Below are 19799 nucleotides of genomic sequence, written 5' to 3' on the forward strand. Positions count from 1 at the left end.
TAGTTTTGACAGAGTTTTAGTGGTAAAGGCTTGAACGTGAATTGAGATGCGGTTTGGGGAAGGCCTCAAAGGGGACTGGCGGCGGCTCGTGGGCCTGGCAGATCCCCGTGTACGAAATAGAAGTGAAGAAGTTAAAGAATTGAAATGGGGAGGCAGGGTGGGGCACGTAAATGAGAACAAACAGCTTGTAGAACTGGGGGAACATATATAGGAGCATGTTTGGAAGCGTGGTCCCGCTGCTGAAACTCAGATACTTTATCTCCAGTTATTGCGTCACAACGCATCTTTTGCAATTTTCTCGTTTTCATGTTCACACATGCTTTTCGTTATGCAGTTATAATTATCATTCCTTATAAAATGAATGAATTTAGCAAACAACCAGTTTCTTCTGTCATTTCTGCTTCATTACTATTAACTTCTCTTGCCAAGTACTCACTTCTCATACCTCCACCTAAATGGCAGCTTCCAACTTCTCTGAGACACATGTGAGCTTTTATAGACCAACAGAAGATAACATGTGACACAGCTGTCCAGATGTTAGGGAATTCTTGCAATTTGGGTCGTTTTCGCTAAAACTACCTTTTGTAAAGGACAGCTGGGCACGTCTGTGTAACGGGAATATCATCAGACAGGAAGTGCCTGCTGAACTATTCCTAGTTGCTCATGAAGAAATTAAACCTGTTGCTCTGTGCAAGTAGATTAAATATGTACTAATTACAGCAAATTCCCATCAAAGTGTTTATCAACCAACTGTAAGGCACAATCAACTTTGAGAAATTAGCTTGTGAATTTAGCATTTAGACTTCCAGCAGTATTCTGGTATTGTGTACCGTCCCTCTAGTGTGCCTCTACTGGCCTTTTTCTTTATAGTTATATTGTATTTCTGCCTTCTGCTTCTTTCTCCTTTATTACCCTCCTGATTTTGCATTCACACAGTGACAATAACCAGCCAACAGCAAAGATGCTTTTTCTGTTTTTCTCTCTTGTCCCTGCTTGCTTGGCTGCCCGCGGTCTATGGTGAGGCTGTGTGTTTACTGCTCCAGTGTTGTTTTACAGGCCCAGCAGGTGTGACCAGGGTTCGGCAGTGTGGGCCAAGAACCAGATGGTTTCATGACTCAGGTGCTCCATGCCTGGGTAACCTGCCAGCTGCAGGTGTCTACGGCCCATCCTGATTGATTCTCTCTCTCGCTTGGGTTTCTGGCTCATCTCGGGCTGTATGTGTAGCCAGTCTGGAATGGGTCAGCCAGACCTATAGTGAGGTGTGTGCACTGACATTTACCTTGATGGATTCAGACGCATTGCAAGATTGAGGGGAAATGTGGAACGGGTAAGACACGAAGGTGGCTGGATGAAATGTCACGGTGCTAGCTGGGTGTAAACTGTCCAACATAATTGCAGGGAGGTGGTAAAATATGCCGAGCATTCTTTAACATGGGTACGGCTGTTTCAAATTCTGGATCAATATCAGATCTGTACACAAAAGCAAAGTTAACGTACCTCGATCTATTCAGCTTACAGAAAACAATGCCTTAAAGCAGGGGTGGGCAACTCGAGGGCCGGTGTCCTGCAGGTTTTTGATGTGTCCTTGATCCATCACAGCTGATTTAAATGGTTAAATCACCTCCTCAACATGTCCTGAAGTTCTCCAGAGGCCTGGTAATGAGCTAATCATTTGATTCAGGTGTGTTGACCCAGGGTGAGATCTAAAACCTGCAGGACACCGGCCCTTGAAGCCTGGGGTTCCCCACCCCTGACTTAAACAAAAGAAAAAAAGCACAGACAGTGAAATAAAGTCCAGTTTTTGGAAGATACCGTTTTTCAGTACTTGTATTGTATTTGTGGATCAACACAAAAAAAAAAACAGGTGAAATAATTCTCGATAATAAAGACATTAGAATGCATGAAGGACGCAGACTGACAGGAGTCTGTTCCCTTCGTTTTCCTTTGCCTCTCTCAATCTTCCTTCTTCCACTGTCTGATTGCATTTAGCCTCACATACTCACAGTCCATGTGCACATACTCACACATCACTTCTAACAGCCATCACAGCCTTTCTCTCAACCTCTTCCTGCCCGCCACTCCTCAGCAAATATCTGGTATAGCGGTCTCCATCTCTATCTATCGATGCACTCTGAATTCTCGAGGCGCTATTGATTCCCAGCAGAGGTGACATTTACTGTGTGCTCTCCCAAGTCATTGCCTTAATCACCTGACTGGTCCTTCACACTTGAACTAAATCAGATGTCAAACTCTCAAGCGATGAGCTGACCCGCTGTTACTCCTCACGAATGAATATGAGTTGACTGACATCATAACCGCAACGACAAAAAACAGCAACCTGAGCCACTCGGCCCTCACACCCTTAGTCAGCCTCGTCTGTCATTTTAATCAATACTACTATCTGCTCATCTCTGTAAAGACAACTTTTACACTTTTTACTTTGTTTACTGCCTCATAAAATACTGACCTTGTGATGACCACGGTGTACTTTTCATTCCCCGTTCATTTTTGCACTTTTCACCTTAATGCTGTGAACAGATCTTATGATGCGACGGCCTGATCTAAATGCTAGAGGTAAAAAACACATGGATGCTTCGTTCATAATTGAGCATTCCTCGTCTGCTAATATCAACCTAAAGACATGCATGCCGAGTAGCTGTCAATAGATAACTGTATATATATTTCTCCACCAAGAAGCGAATGTATACTAGGGCTGCCACAAACGATTATTTTGATAGTCGACTAGTCACCGATTATTTTTGCGATTAGTCGACTAATCAGATCATCATCCATTGGACGTGAAACGTACAGCTTATTGCACCAGCAGCATCTGCTCTTATATAACTATCATTAGCTTACAGCTTTAAGTGTTTAAGGTCTGTGCTAACTAAAACTAAAGACAAGATGATAGTTTATTAAATTTTAATGAAATCTGCAGATTGTTTCGGTGGAGTTTAATAAACTCCTTGTATAAAATAAAATACTACAAAAAGCCAAACAATAACATTTTAAGTTATCTAAGTGACTCATATATCATGTTTAACCTGAGTAGTGAAAGACGGCGGTGGGTTTGAAAACGGTTTGCTGGGAGTCCGGTGTTCTCACGGCTCTAGTGAGCCTAGCCCCCGGCTCGCTATCAAGCTAGTGGGTAACAGACGTCTCCAAAAACGTCGGAGCGCTTTTGAAAATATGCGGTGTCTTGATAAACTGAGCAGATATTTGAGGTTCACACAGCTACATTCCTGCCTGAAAATATGTTAAACGTTTATTTTGTGACCCAGAAAGAATAATAAGAGTAACATTAAAACTAACTAGCTGCCGCCATTGTTGGAAACTGACCTGGGCCGCGCTATGAATTCTGGGACACAGCTTCTTCTTCTTCGGGGTTTAACGGCAGCTGGCATCCTTGTACATGCAGTGCTGCCATCTTCTGTTTCAGTCCGTTATTACACTCTTAAATCCTGCTACTTATTCCTGCGTCTTTTGGATCTTACAAAGCTTCAAACGACGCGTCGACTATTAAATCAGTCGTCGACGATTTTGATAGTCGACTAATCGTGGCAGCTCTTATGTGTACAAACCCATCCAGCCCCAATTTTTTTCTTCGCAATTTTATTATTTTGTCCTCATTTAAAATGTAATAAGGCTTTTATGAGCTCTACAAACATGACTTCCAACCACCAGAAAACATTTCTTTGAGACGTACGACAACTTTTTAAACATAATTATTTATTTATTAGGAAAAGGTTCGTCAAAAGTGGAGTTTAAAAAAAAGGAACAGAAAAAAATCTCTTTTGTGGATTTTCTGGTTTTACGACTGATTAATGTTGAGCTGCATAAAAGTCGTTTAATAACTGCATTGTTAGTATAAATACAGAGAATCTGTATTTGTTCAGATGCATAAACACGTCTAACAGACAGTATTCAAGTCTCACCAATAACAGAACCAACAACAAAAGTGAGCATAGTGTTGTTGCTGGTGATGATATTTTATTCTATTTTTTCCAACATTTGGTATTTCACCCATTTTGGATGAATGAAGGTATCTCCTTGAAAGTAGATTACATTGATCTTGGACACATTTATCAAAAGTTGTCCTGCAGGTTTTCAGTGATTGCTCAAACATCTACTTTATATTACTCCAGATGTGTGCTGGTTTCAGATTAGGTTCCACGTTTTCTTTTCTTATCTTTTCTCGTTGGAAAACATAATTGACTTGGTTAATTAAATGTCTATTAATACTTTTCATTCTTTTTCAGATATTAAACCAGTGATATGTTCATTAATAATGTAATTTGTTGATAATATAGTGTAGAGGCTCTATATATTATTTGCGTTTCACTTTTTATTTGCTTTTGAGTTTCACTAGTTGTTTGGTTAGGTTTAGAAATCCATAATGTTCTTGTGTCTTAGTATTATTTTAATCTTTTTTGCTATTAATATTAATAATAATTATGATATGTTATAATATTCCCGTGTCTATTGGTGGTGGTTCGCACCGTCCCCTCACCTCAGCTCTCGGTTTGCTGGAGCTTTTCTATGTGAAGTTTGGCATGTTCTCTGCATACCTCTGTGGCCTCTCTGGCTTCTTCCTTCACCTCACACACTTGCATGTTGTTGATCCTAAATTGCCCGTGAATGTGAGCATAAAAGGTCGTCTCTCTACGTTAACCCTCAAAACACTGGCGCCCGGTGCAGGGTGTACCCCGCGTCTGAGCTTGTGACAGCTTGGACAGGCTGCAGCTCAAATGCACGGATAGATGGGAATTAGTTTTTTCTTCTCCTTCTTTCTTTTTTAAATTATAAGACCAAAAGAAATAAGATGAAACAGTGAATAATTTAACATTTAGCAAAATGAGTTTTGAGGTCAGAGTTTTTTCTTTTGTTTTGTTTGAATGAGATCTGATCATCTTTCTTTTTTGGCTGAATCAATATTGAAGAGTAAAGCACAGTCATAAGTGATACAGCAAGCTGAAAATAGAATTTTATTAGATCCCAATGATCCTGCTGTCTGACACTTACCATTTGCATGACTTGTTTACTCCACTCCTCTCTCTCATGTTGTCCACATATCCTGCTAAATGCTTTCTGATCTATTTATCTCCTTGGCTCTGTGTCCATCATCTCATTAAACTGTTACATAATACACAATTTTCAGTTGCTTGACCAAGATAATTGTTCCGGCCGAAGAGGTATTTTCATAGAGCCGAGGCTCTTTGTTCCCTAAGACCAGACCATAGCAACCCCTCTGTGTAGCACTCTGGCAAACACATACAGAGCCAGTTACTGCTGAACAGTGAGAGCCTGAAAGAAACATCAAAACGAAACGAGGGACCCGGCATAAAAACAAACAAACGAAAAATAATTACTTTCATTGAACCCAACAGATAAAAATACTGTGAAGTTGAGGAATCATTTAATAGTTTTTCTATATGTGCATTTATATTTTCATCATGTCTGTGTTGGCGCACACAGGCAGGAGCTTCACTAAACTTCATTGTCGAGAACATTTGAGCAAAGAATTAGGTCAGATATCCACGTCCCCCTAATTCTAACTAATTCAATTTTGCACTTGTATAACAAAACAATAACCAGAGGATTTTCATACCATTAAACCATTTTTTAAATCTACCAAGTTCAGTCTCTCATATATGTAAAATAAGAACCAACAAGCGAGCTTAAACACACATAAAAACAGCTCAGACAAACAATAAAAGGTGTATGTACACACACACAACATCTCACCGAAATCTTTTATCTCCACACAATCTCTGCATAACTTTGAAAGAGATTTTTAGCTGATACTCTCATCAAAAAGACTTATTAGGAAAAAGACTGACATTGACGATAATACCTCTCAGCTGGCTGATACGACCTTCACTGATCCAGTAGACCTAAATGGATTCCTGATGGAGGGTAGTGGCTGACAATAACACCTGCCTGTTTCTACCGCCACTCCCATTAACTCTGTGTTGCCTTAATACTGTGGTTCAGCACTGGAGCTGGATTGTAATATTTTCCCCTTAATGGACGTTGAAATGAGTGTTCATGATGTGCGTTGATGGAGGTGTGTGGTGTATATCCATGTTTTCCTGCCATGCCAACATGACTTGCAGCCTACTTAGTCAGCATGCTTGAGTTTAGGGACAAACGGTGTCAGGACAGAATAAATTAATATTTTGACAAGCAAGGAAAACAATTCAATTCAGTTTTATTTACAGTATATCACGTGTAAATCACAACAACAGTCACTTCAAGGCACTTTATATTGTAAGGTAAAGACCCCACAATTATACAGCAAGCACTTTGGTGACAGTGGGAAGGAAAAACTCCCTTTTAACAGGAAGAAACCTCCAACAGAACCAGGCTCAGGGAGGGGCGGGGCCATCTGCTGTGACCGGTTAGGATGGGGAATAAAGACAGGACAAGGACAAAGACACGCTTTGGGCGCGCCTTCCCGGGGTGTGGTGATCAGAGAGGTGGGAAGTAACAAAGTACAAATACTACGTTACTGTACCAAGGTCGAATTTTCAGGTATCTGTACTATACTTTATTAGTAAAGTCAAGAGTATTTAATTTTCTACTTTTACTTCTACAGTTTACACAATTATCTGTACTTTCTACACTTTCCTTACATTTTCATAACAGTCTCGTTACTCTCGATTCACCTGTATCGTTTGTAGCATTTACAATTTCAAATGTAACATTTCTATTAATTCAAGAAACATCAGCAAACATACAAACTGTTCATGTGCAGTGTGTTGCAGTGTGTTGCTGGCTAAAGGTACAGCTGCTGTATTTGTAGGGAGAGAAAGGAATGTGGGATAAGTTCACTCAGAGATGGAGAAAGATATAAGACAGGCAGCACAGGAACGGGGAAACAGGTTATACCTAAAGGTAAGGTCAGTCATACTTGATACACTGCAGATCTAAAAATGACTTTGTCAGGATAAACAGATTCGCCTGCAAAACTGTGTTTGACTGGTGCACAGCAGCTGTGGTGTTCATGGTCACTGTCAGGTTACCTTAAGTATAGGAGATAATCTGCATTGAGTTGATGATGCTTAGATTAATTTCCTGAATTCCACTCTTATACCAACTGTATACAGTGTAGTATAAAGACAACACAGAGTGGGCTGTCATTGTCATTGTAGGACATAGAAATCAGCCAGGACAGCTCATGAAACATCTGCTGACATCTTGTTGAATTCAGTTCTGTAAATCCACAAAGAGCAGCAGGTCAGCTGATCACAGCCTGCACTGGTGCTCACATTAGTGATTATCACAGGTTGTGATTCTGTTTCCAACACCAAGCCACTACAACTGATCTTAGGGTTCCCCAACCTGCTGAATCCCACTTCTTGGCTGTCCTCATTAGAGATGGGCAGTAACGCGTTACTGTAATCCGATTACTTTTTTCAAGTGATAATGGATTAGATTTATATAGCCTATTCATTCACTCTCACATTCACACACTGGTGGAGGCAGCTACAGTTGTAGCCACAGCTGCCCTGGGGCAGACTGACAGAGGCGAGGCTGCCATATCGCGCCATCGGCCCCTCTGACCAACACCAGTAGGTGAAGTGTCTTGCCCAAGGACACAACGACCAGGACAGAGAGCCCGGGGATCGAACCGGCGACCTTCCGTTTACAGATGCGATTCCCACCCACTCGTGTGTGGGGCGAGCCATGGTCTCCCCACACACGAGTAAAGTAAGGGATTACTATCGCAAAAACGGTAATTAGATTACTGTTACTTTCCCGTAGGAACGCTGCGTTACTGCGTTACTAAAACCGTGATTCTTTTGCGAGAATGTCTCATGACAGTGACGTAAGCGAGTGCGACGTTTGTGGCAACAGCTGTGTGCAGATCAACAATGGATCATATATCAGTGCGGAGAGAGTATGAGCGTGCAGCGTTTAAAGCGTGGAAGTACTGACCTTACTTTGAGTTTGATTCCATAAAAAGTGACAAAAACATTAGTGTCCGCTGTGCGTGGGAAGAAAACTTCTTTTTACAGCAAAAAAACCCCTAAACTTCCAAACAAGCACTGAGTAGCTACGACGTAATGGGAAACTCACAGAGAAACTCGCGGATTCTTCCACTGACCGCGGCACACCTGCACCAGGGCAAACCTCCGCCTACCCTACTCCTGCTTTACAGGTGAAAATAGAGCAACAGGACCGCTGAGTCTTTGACTTTATTTATTTTCTGCTGTGTTTTACTTGCATCTATTTGAAAGACTGAGTGTAAACACAAAAAATATTTTATTTTATGTGCTGGAATGTGCAGAAAATAGGTTTAAATGTTAAACTAATTTCTTCCAGTCAGAGAATGTTGCAGATAATTAAATTTTTGCTTGATGCATAAAGTTAAAAGATTAAAACTAATAAAACAAGTTTTAAAAAGAGACTTTTCCATTTGATTACATTTTGTATGATGGATTATGCAGAAAAAGTAGAATTGGGCTGAAAGATCTATCACTTTATCACCTACTCAGGTTGTAAATTGTGTTTTTAAAAAGTAACTAATTACTTTTGAAAATAAGTAATCAATAAAGTAATGGGATTACTTTTTGGGGGAAGTAATAAGTAATTAGTTACTGATTATTTTTTTCAAGTAACTTGACCAACACTGGTCCTCATGTTTGTGTTTGGGTGTGAAGGCAAATTGTAGACAACTAAATACAGTTAAATTAAATTTCTTTCACTTGTGTCCTACATAACAGATTCAAACATTCATTAGAATTTCATTCAAATAACATTTGTATTCTCGTGTACTTATAATATTATATTATTATATTGATATAGCAAAAGGTTTAGTTGTCTTTGCATAGAAATATCTGGTAGAATTTCTCTTTGAGGTGTTACTTTTCCTTTCTTAGTCTGAGTACATTTCAGAGACTGTACTTTTTTCTTTTACTTCAGTAAAGAAGTAGATTCAGTACTTCAGGTGTTACTGGAGTATTTTGTTAAAAACCACAGATATCTGTACTTCTACTTAAGTAAAGAATACCGTTACTTTGGCCACCTTTGGTGTACGTAAGACCTCTATGGCCTTATGGTGGACAAAGCTTGTTTACCATGAGGCTGGATCTTGATACACGATTACAGCACAGCTTTGTGTCTTTTAAGTAAATAAAATAAATATTTGAGTATGAAATTTTGTTTGTATTTTAAAACAATGATGCAAAAAGATATAAAATAGAAGAAATAAGACAATAAAGCAACTAAAACAACAACTTTGGGTCAATGTTGTGTCTTTCGTTGAACATTACATACTACATAATGGTCCATTTTGCAGGTTAGACTGTGCCAATAATTTTGATAACATGTGTCATAAAGTCAGCAAACAATTATTTTCACTGGTGAAGTCGGGTTTCCTTAATCAAGATGCACAAATGAACCTGTAGATCTAAATCAGCAGATGTAGCTCACCTGTAAGTGTAAATGTGAATGTGCTGTATATGGTTATTTGTGAATGACTGGCTATTTCTATTTGTCAATCCTCTTGCTTAATAGGTGGCAGGTAAGTATAATGTTAGTATAATGACAGAGTCACAGAGATTAAACTTTGTGTTTGTGCAGGAAAAAAGTGTTAATTGACTCTGTAGCACAATAAAATTTCACATTAGAGGAAATAAAATATTGTGACTGCTGCATTTGCATAAAATCACCTCCCTTAATTTACGTTCAGTATGTAGACATATCCTGAGTTTTTCTATTAGTGGGTGACTGATCTCTTCATCTCTCGGCTGCTTCTTTACGCTGTCACACAAACTATTTCTGAAAATATAACACTGCACAGTTTTGTAAACCTGTGAAATCATTTGAAGTGATATATTGATCAACCTTCAGTTTCAAAGTTGCTGTAACTGTAGTATATCTATGAAACTAATGCAGTTCTTCTTCTTTGGTAGTTTTAAAAAAATGTTATCAGAGATACAGTCCAGAAAGACAGAGCCGTGAAATTATTTATTTCTTATTCTCAGTAAAAACACGAGGCTTTTAAGAATAGTAGAGTCTGTGACGTTTATGGTAAATGTTGTATTGCACTTTATGTTTATGAACTCGTCATCCTTAAAGATGCAGGGCACCAGGAAACCATTGGAAAATCATTATAATCACTCTATGAAATCAGAAATTGTTCCCCACAATATTTTCTTAGCATTAGCTTCAACTGGTTCACACATATTAATCACCTTGGATGGTTGCTGGCTTATAACTCTCTTGTACACATTCAAGTGGTTATCCAAAGCTGTGAGTCTTTGCTTGGTATCTGTGTGGACAGCTTGTGGTACTTCCACCATTCTGCAGCTCTGATAGATGACTAGCTTCCCTCTGTGCTGCCTTCATCTTGGCCCCTGATCCTAACATTGTTCCTCGCATCCATTCAATGCATTCAACGCACCTTTTGTTCATCCCCCAGTATGTGGGGATGATGACACCCTGGCTCCACCGTGCTAAAGTATTTGTTGTACCTCATCAGTCTCTTGTAAACTGCCTACAGGGCGAGTGGGATTTTTTTTAATGATACAAAATTTACCTGATATCTTACAAAATGTTTCTAACCTTATTTCTGACAGTGTTGGTGCCACCTTGGATCTTCCACAAAATACTCCATCATGACTTGTTCAAAACAAATAATTCACGCTTATAAAGCTATTTGTTATATATCATAATGACAACACATATTTTTAATGCTGGACATAAAAACTAAAGGTAACAAGAACAATAACCTGAAAGAAAAGGTGTCCTATCATTATCTCTTTAACAGCATATCCTCAATCAATGTGAAGTATTAGTTTTGCTGTGATATGCTCCAGCCTAGAGGATGTTTGGTTTGAACATCCCTTCAGTCATTTTACAGCCTGTTTCCATGGGAACATCCACCCTTTAAACCCCTTTGAAAAACAGGGGCCGAAGTATTTTTTCCACTTTAAATATTTCTTTAACCTGAATGAGGTTTTTTTGCTCTTTTTGAGAAAGACAGTTTATCAGTAAAAAGTCAAGGAGGGTAGTTTTAAATTTAAATTGTAAAGCAGCACATTGAGAAAAAGACAAAAATCTATGAACACTAAAAATAAAAAAGAAATAAAACCATACTCATGTCTTTACTAACTCCAGTAACACCGATGAGCCTCAGAGGAGAAAACATCGAATCACACGAAGACTGTCGTTGTTATTTGCTTTAAACTGTAATGTAAAAGTGCATCACTCTAACACTCTCACCATTATAAGCTGTGCCTGTGTAAATATGCCGTTTCTGAGTAGTACTACTCAGAAAAGGTTTGTTGTAAAAACTAGAAAGGATGTTAGGAAATATGAACGATATGTACGAGGTCTGTGGTCCAAGGACACGTTAGCTGCTAGCATCACACAGCTCGACTCCCGGTGCCTTATGTTTGGGTCAGAGGTGAAACTGTGGGGGGGGGGAAATGCCAGGAGAATTCCTACAGTGTTAGAATTGCTGCTTTTTCTTTGCCATGGATTATTTATGTATCTGCTTTATGCTTTTGCTGTTTATTTTGGGGAATTGCATCTTTAAAAATGTGTTTCTGTTATTCCAGCTTTGGTCCTCTGGTCTGAACCATGTGCTTATCTGTAATATTCTGACTGTTGGTGTTTTCTGTGTTGCAGGTTGCCCATGTGGGTGGCCAAGGGGATGGTGGCCACGAGGGCTGTGTGCCTGGCTTCCAGGTCAAAAAGTACCAGGTGATGTACAGAGGTCCTTTCCAAAAAGGACAACGCCTTCTTCAAGGTCAGTAAATTGGTTAAAATCTCTATATCCACACCACAATTCAACATCCAGTTGTACCGACACAAATATCCTTTCCTTCATCTGTCTGGGTTTTGAGGATTTGAACAGCAGCATATCACGGGGCTCTAGGCAGCAGGTTCCTACCAGGTCAAGGTGGAATTATGTGTGTGTGCATGTTCATTAAAATTCCTTTGATTATAAACATGGGGTAAAACGGGTTGCTTCTTTGCACCACAGTGATAACAACATCATTTTTGTCTGCAAATGAATTATTCTCCTTTTTTGAATGATATTTACAAAAGTATTTTCCCTCTTTGTTCCTCCCCCGAAGACAGCTTTGAGCTGCTTAGTTAACTGTGTGTGCTGTGTGCTCATATGCAAGCGTGTTTGCTGGAGCTTTTGAGTCCCAGTTCAACGGTTACATGCTCGAGTTGACTTAGCTTTCTGCAAAGCTCCGGTCCCTAACACACTCTGACTTGCATTTTCCTCTGTATGCAGAAAATTGTGTTTGATCTCAGCAGGTTTAAAATCAAAACCTTTAAGATTTAAGAGTTCGAAGAGTTCACAGCTGACGAGTCCATGTCACGGAGGCTTAGTTCTGTCTCTGAGCCACTTGTGAGTCAGTCTTGTCGCTCCTAAGTTAATGCAGTGACCAGTTAGTTTCCCCACAGCCTCCTGCACACGTCCAATCTCAACTCCATATTGCAACCACAACTTATCGGTCCATTTTGCTCCTTTGGGGCACTCTGGCAATGCCCATCTACACAACTTCACTTGGTCTCTACAGAGATCAGCAATAATGTCAGCTGGCTAGCAGTCTGCTCCTTTGGGCTTGTGAGTTATGGCGTCTTTCCACAGAAATCGACAAGGTGAAGTCAGCTAGCGGTAGTTTTATTGCAAAGCTGAGTTTCTACCAATTTATTTGCTTAATAATTCATTTTTCCTCTCATTTGTTATTTTATTTATACAACATGATGAAATACAAATGAAATATGTAAATTGAAATGGGAATAATTTATGGCGTCTTATTCACTCTGTCATTTATTGTGGAACTTGTTTTCATTCCCCTCTCATTATTCAACCTCGTCTTTATTTATTTAATCATCCCCACGATTCTTCTCCGCACTGAGAAGCTACACCAGCAGAATGTAATCACCTGCCTGTCTGACATGCGCATATTGTGTTGCATCCATATACACAGCAGTAACAGGCTTCTTTTGAGCTCACAGTGCTTTTAGTGCTTGTCGAGTTTCTTTGTGTGGCATTCACCTGATGGACAGCTTTTCCAATTGAAAATACATACTTTCCTGCCTATACAGCAAAATATGACAAATCTAAGAATTTCTCCTTCAATCTTCTTTCTTCTTTTTCAGCTTTATTGTATTTGATTTGGTCAGCCAGCGAGGCACTTTGTCATCTGGAGGTTCAGCGGTGCGTGTAGTAGGAGACAGAACGCAGTTCTGCTTTAGTGCTCTGCTCTGGGACAACACAGTGGTTCCATTACCTTGAATACGCTCCTGTCAGCAGAAACACCTCTCACCATTGGGGGGTGGGGGGTCCCACTGCTCACAGAAGTATAGGCATGCTACTGGCCACACACGTACATGCATATAAAAGTGTGGGTTCAGGCTTGTTGTGCATTTGTTACAAAGAAAACCTGAGATGCATGCTGTGATTGCCTGTTTGCTCATAGCCGTTCAACAGAAATCTTCTACTCTAAATACTTGTTTGATCATTTCAAATGTTTCTTAAAGATTTAATCGCTTTTACAAACGCTGCACTTCAATAGCTGCTAAAACTGAATAGAAAAAGAAACAGATAGGGGAGGTGACTTCAGCATTCTTTGTTCAACAAAACACGTGTAATTAGTATTGACTGTGTTGTTACGTTAGTGAAAGCTGTGTAACACGTCGCTGAATTGACCAGATGCAAGAATGTTAGATTCATGATGAAAATCAAAGCAGAATAACAGCATGTCGACAATGCGGGTGCATACTTTGCAGCGTGTTTGTGTGATTTCAGAGTAAAATGGAAAACCGTTTGTTAGCATGAAATAAACTCAGTGCTTTACGAGTACATCTCTGAGAGGATCGATGCTATTTTACCTCACTACGATCCATTTTTGTTAAATTTGAACAAACCGTCTGCTGAGTGTGAGCAGGATGTATAAAGAGTGCCAGAGGCTGCAGCCAGGCTCAGTGACACATGCAGATTTATGTAAATGCTGCTCAGCCCAGTGCCACCTGCTGCAGACCTCCCTGTGTAATTACTAGTGGAGGGGCGGTCTGTTAGTGAGAGATACCTGTTGGCGCAGACCTGGGTTCAAGGACATCCATCTCGGCTAATGGGCATTTCTGAGAAACAAATGCATACAGAAATACAGTAACGGCGACTCTTTCTCTATCTTTCCAGCTCTCGGTGGCTTTGCTGGTGCTTTGTTTATTACGCCATCACCGCTGCCTCGTAATTCCGCTCTACCTCTAGCTTTTACTCCAAGCCTAGTTTTATTGCACCTTTTGTTTTTGCTCCTACTCAGCTGGTTATTAAATTTAATATATGTGATAGAAATGTAGGCACATGGAAATGTGAAAATTATGACTGGAAATAAACCTGCTTATGACATTATAAATATTACAATTTTAACATAGTAAAGAGCTTTTAAATTGTTACACTGCATGTGTAGGAAATGCAACCTTGAGGAGAAGCAGTGTGCTCCGTCCTTTCCCTTCAGCTACATGTGATGCAGACACAAACTCATTGTCTGTGTCACGTTTTGTGTAGTGAAACTGTAAAAGCTTCAGCAGCAAACTTCACATCCCCGAATGCAGCAACTATGATCTGAAGGAGAAAAATAATCTGCTTTTCTAGACTGAATTAACCTCGTGCAGCCTACAGCTCATTTTAAAAACCGTTCTGAACATCGACGTACCCTGAATGTTCTGAACAAAGAAGAAATTCATTTAAAAATAGAAAAGCTTTAATAGAAAAGCCTGAAAACTGCATTTAACAAGGAGCTGAGTTTATTAACGTAAAAGATGTTCGAGTCAGTGAGAAAGTCCTGCTATCTATCAAACAGCTGTTTCCACTGAAATTGATCCATCACTTTAAATTTCATCTCTTTAATTTTGTGTAGTTTTACTGCAGCCACCACAACATCCATGAAACGGGCACTAAAGGTCGTTCACTCTGGCCTGGATCAGTTGATGAGTTTGTGAATGTTTCCCATCAGTTTGGTTTTTCACACAGAGAAAAATCCAAAATGCATCACTATAAACCATCATTTAAGGAGCTCAGGAAGAAAAGTGTCTGGACCTCTTTAAGATGCTTGAAAACCTCTCATTCAAGAAGCTTCTTCAGTTCTAAGGTCAAACGGAGGGTCCCAGATTTAAGCAGTATGGGAGTGTCCCCCAAGAAGGACAAGGACCCCCACTGATCTTAAACTGAAGAAGCTTCTCGGATGAGAGGTGAAACGACTTCAAGCAACTTAAAGAAGTCCAGATGCTTTTCTTTCCAAGCTCCTTAGACTACGATGACCTGGATAACGGAGAACCTTCACAGGCATACAAACCACGTCAGGTTATGGAGCCCCTTTATTGGCCAGATGGAGCAACAAGCGTAAATACATGAAGAAGGTGCCGTGTTCGGCACTACTGGAGAACACAGATCATTTACATTCATTTCACAGCTAATTGGTAACTCGTACAGACCTTTGCACATCTGTAGCACCTGCCACATTAAGAATACAAACCATACGCAGCTTAGGAAGTAATCATGTTCACACCACAAACAAATATCCTTTAGAGTTTTTCTGGAAACGCACCAGGAACGCCTCCTCAAAGGGTCTCAGTGCAGTCATTTTGGTCTGGACCCTCATCTGCGCACAAACGAACTGCACCAAAGGGGAAAGAGTTCAATATGAATGGACTAAACACCACAGGTGGGAAAACATCCCAAATCTAATTACACTGCAACTGAAAACTGAACATAACATATAAGGAACAAAAAGCATTTCACACTTCCAGCAAGAAAATATTATGTAGATGAACAGAATACAAGCTGTTTGCTGAATAGCCCACGGCCTTGGATTGAAGGAGGAATTTGAAAGTGGATGTCACCCTTATTTGTTTTACAGCAAGAACTGGCAGATTTTGTTTGAGTGTTTCAAATAGCAGTGTTTGTCAGAGGGCTGAGATGCATTAGTTCTGTGGTGAAAGAAAGATTAGACGTCCTCTTCTGAAAAGTTTCAGTTTGTTCTCTCAGTGGTTTATGAGACGGCGCTGACAAACAGAAACTGTGCTATGTCTCGCCTTATTTTGCACACGTTTGTTTCGTCACTGCCCTACAGTGTTGGTCAAGTTACTTGAAAAAATACTGATTACTTCCCCAAAAAAGTAATCCCATTACTTTACTGATTACTTATTTTCAAAAGTAATTAATTACTTAGTTACTTAGTTACTTTTTAAAAACACGACTTACAACCTGAAGAGGTGATAAAGCGATAGATCTTTCAGCCCAATTCTACTTTTTCTGCATAATCCATCATACAAAATGTAATCAAATGGAAAAGTCTCTTTTTAAAACTTGTTTTATTAGTTGTAATCTTTTAACTTTATGCATCAAGCAAAAATGTAATTATATGCAACATTCTCTGACTGGAAGAAATTAGTTTAACATTTAAACTTATTTTCTGCACATTCCAGCACATAAAATAAAATATTTTTTGTGTTTACACTCAGTCTTTCAAATAGATGCAAGTAAAACACAGCAGAAAATAAATAAAGTCAAAGACTCAGCGGTCCTGTTGCTCTATTTTCACCTGTAAAGCAGGAGTGGGGTAGGCGGAGGGTTACCCTGGTGCAGGTGTGCCGCGGTCAGTGGAAGGATCCACGAGTTTCTCTGTGAGTTTCCCATCACGTCGTAGCTACTCGGTGCTTGTTGGAAGTTTAGGGGTTTTTTGCTGTAAAAAGAAGTTTTCTTCCCACGCACAGCGGACACTAATGTTTTTGTCACTTTTTATGGAATCAAACTCAAAGTAAGGTCAGTACTTCCACGCTTTAAACGCTGCATGCTCATACTCTCTCCCGCACTCGATATGTGATCCATTGTTGATCTGCACACAGCTGTTGTCACGAACGTCGCACTCGCTTACGTCACTGTCATGAGACATTCTCGCAAAAAAATCAGTTTTAGTAACGCAGCGTTCCTACAGGAAAGTAACAGTAATCTAATTACCGTTTTTGCAATAGTAATCCCTTACTTTACTCGTTACCTGAAAAAACAAGTAACGCGTTACTGCCCATCTCTGCTGCCCTACGAGGCGGCGCTAAAGTCCGTGTAGTTTGCTGTCACCACCTTGCAGGCAGAGCATCACTGAGCCCGTTACTGTGTAAAAATAAAGGACTTCATGAGCAGTTATAGCCATGAGGCATCATAGGAAGACGTGACATACTGATAACGTGCAAACTTTAGGAGGAAATATGGTCTGGGTTTTATGGGGTACCCAGAGTTGAGTGCACGCCATGTGGACGGCTGATAAAATATGGAGAAAAATGTAGAAAGCCACCTTATCTGTTTCCTGCAGAGCAAACCATAGCTCTGTAAAGGCTTTCCACAATCCCACCCCCAATCCCATGTGATTCCTAAAAACATGGCAGCTTTTTGCATAGCATTACTCATGCTCCTTAACTAAGCATTTCTGAAGAAATTACCTCAGGGAGGGTGGTCTTCTTCAGGCTTGGCATTGCTCGCCATAAGCCTTCCACTTCATGTTCAGATACAGTCTTTGGAGCTCTCCTGGCTGGCACAGGCCTCGAGGCACATTGACTGCATTGAGCTCTGAAGATTTCTTCACCGGCACAATTCGTGTCTCTTGCCTGTATTCCCTTCGACTTTATCAATGAGGCAATTTAAAAGTACTTGAATTCTTATATAGCCTAGCAGTTTTAGATAAACTGGACAAATGGAACAGCTCGCTCATCTGTTTTGTGTTTGCTTCACTTCTGCTCGGCTCTGCTGTCCAAGTTCAGATGATAAAGTTTGCCGTCCTTCTTTCTCAGGGCTCGAGATGTTGTCTGTGGAATTTGTTTCGCTGCAAACCACAGACACAAGAACACAAAGACATTTATCTGTGATCAAGTAGTCCATCATGTTGCACATGAAAGATGAACTTTATCATTCATTTTCTGGTTTATTTAGTTCATATTTTTACTTCCGCAGCCACGGTTAAAAATATTGCTTTTCCACTGCTTGCAAATATTCACAATGTGACCGAGTAGCTCGTTATTTACCACTGTTACTTTAGACAAAAAGCCAACTAGCTGTCTCCAGTGAAAGAGGAATAACAGAAATGCAATGAGTGTATTTATAGTGAAAGCATATTTTAATCCTGAGCTTATTTGTATTCCACAGCAAAATGCCGCTGGGCTCATAGCCAAATGTTTTTCTCTTGGTTTGTGCATGAAGTAAAGCAAATACCTTATTAAGAAGATGCCCTGTAAGGAGTCGGTGCGCGGCTATAAGCAGCCTACCTTTTCTTTGGAATAAAACAGCTGTGCCCCTCACGTTCTTGTGCTACTTACTAATTTTGGCAGCCCTTCTCTCCACCACTCTCAAACCACTGTCACCCTGACCGATGTTACCCCAGTCACCCACCCGCTGTGCACCCACTCTGTCAACCAGAGACTGGGAATGCAGGGATTGATGTTTCTACTTACTATGTGCTGCATGGCAAGGTGCATATCCGGATCATGCCACTCTCTTGCCTGTAATGGCGCAGCATTAATCACTCACTGTATCCAGAGTTACCAGGACCTGCAGCTTCTTTTCCGGTGTATTTTTAATTTGACCATAAATCAAGGTGTGCTTTTGACAAATGACTGTAATTACAGGAAAGGCCATTACTGGCATGTGTATGCACGTCTGCGTGTGTGGAGTGAGTGTGTGGGTGGATGTTTCACAAACATGTTTGTGCATTTGAGGATCGTATGTACAACATGTGAACTGTGGGTTTAACAGCTGACATTGTTCATGAAAAACAGACTGACCTGGCTCACAGTTCTTCCTTATATGGGTCAACTTGTGACTGGAGGCTTCTTTTAGCTCAGGAGCTGGCGGTGAATGTATTTGCAGGAACAGGCGAGTGAATGCTGGAGGTTTTAGAGAAGCGATAGATCAAAAGGTGAAGCTCAAGTTACAGCAGCTTTTTTTATGGCACATCACAAGTCATCAAGGAAAATGTCTTCTTGACATTTTCAGACTCCATTTGTAGGCAGGAAGGTACAAGGTGATATCTGTAGCAGTATTACTTAATATAATAATGTGGTTATTATAATAATATAATATCATGTAAAAGGGTCCATCCATAGACTATAAACTGTATGGATGTATCCACCATGGGGTCGCCTGATGGTTTGGGAACTGTTGTTTTGATGCCTTTAGCTGGAATGATTGTTGTGGACATTTAGCGTGTCCTGGGTCGGCCCCGGGGCCGGTCGGACATGCCTGGAACACCTCACCCAGAAGTCCCCCTTCAGAAGAAGCTCATTTCCACTGCTTGTATCCGCGATCTTGTTCTTTCAGTCACTACACACAGCTCGTGACCATAGGTGAGGGTAGGGATGTAGATCGACCGGTAAATTGAGAGCTTCGCGTTAACACTCAGCTCTCTCTAGGCCTCTCTGCAAATTGCTACCTTATTGTGGTGGAGGGGTTAGTGTGTCCCAGGGATCCCAGGTGCTATGTTGTCCAGGGGCTTTTGCCCCCTGGTAGGCCATGGCAAATTGGTCCTGGGTGAAGAACCAGATAAAGAGCAATTCAGAAGATCCCTATGAGGAAAACATCAAAGGAATAGTTCACCCTGCCCGGGATAGGGCTACAAGCCGGGGAGCTTGCCCAAGGGCGAGCGTCTGGTGGCCAGGCCTTAGTCCATCGGGCACAGCCTGAACAAGGGAAATGGGTTTTAGCATAGCAGGTTGTCATTGAGACTAGATATATTAGTAAAACTATTTTACTAAAATGTAATCAATGTTGTTCACTTTCA

At 40.5% G+C, this 19799-nt stretch overlaps 1 protein-coding gene across 1 annotated transcript in view; it reads left to right on the forward strand.

Annotated features, from left to right (window-relative positions):
* cdh13 (cadherin 13, H-cadherin (heart)) overlaps positions 1-19799 on the forward strand; it is a 409102-nt gene that overhangs the window by 90986 nt on the left and 298317 nt on the right. Inside the window, exon 2 of the mRNA XM_085281498.1 lies at positions 11641-11761. Within this exon, the coding sequence (XP_085137624.1) occupies positions 11641-11761 (121 nt within the window). The remainder of the gene's footprint in view (positions 1-11640; positions 11762-19799) is intronic.

Source organism: Mchenga conophoros, linkage group LG7 (genome assembly GCF_057382185.1).
Source record: "Mchenga conophoros isolate Kocher_MC1m ecotype Shallow Benthic linkage group LG7, M_conophoros_male_GT1.1, whole genome shotgun sequence".
Taxonomy (NCBI): Eukaryota; Metazoa; Chordata; class Actinopteri; order Cichliformes; family Cichlidae; genus Mchenga; species Mchenga conophoros.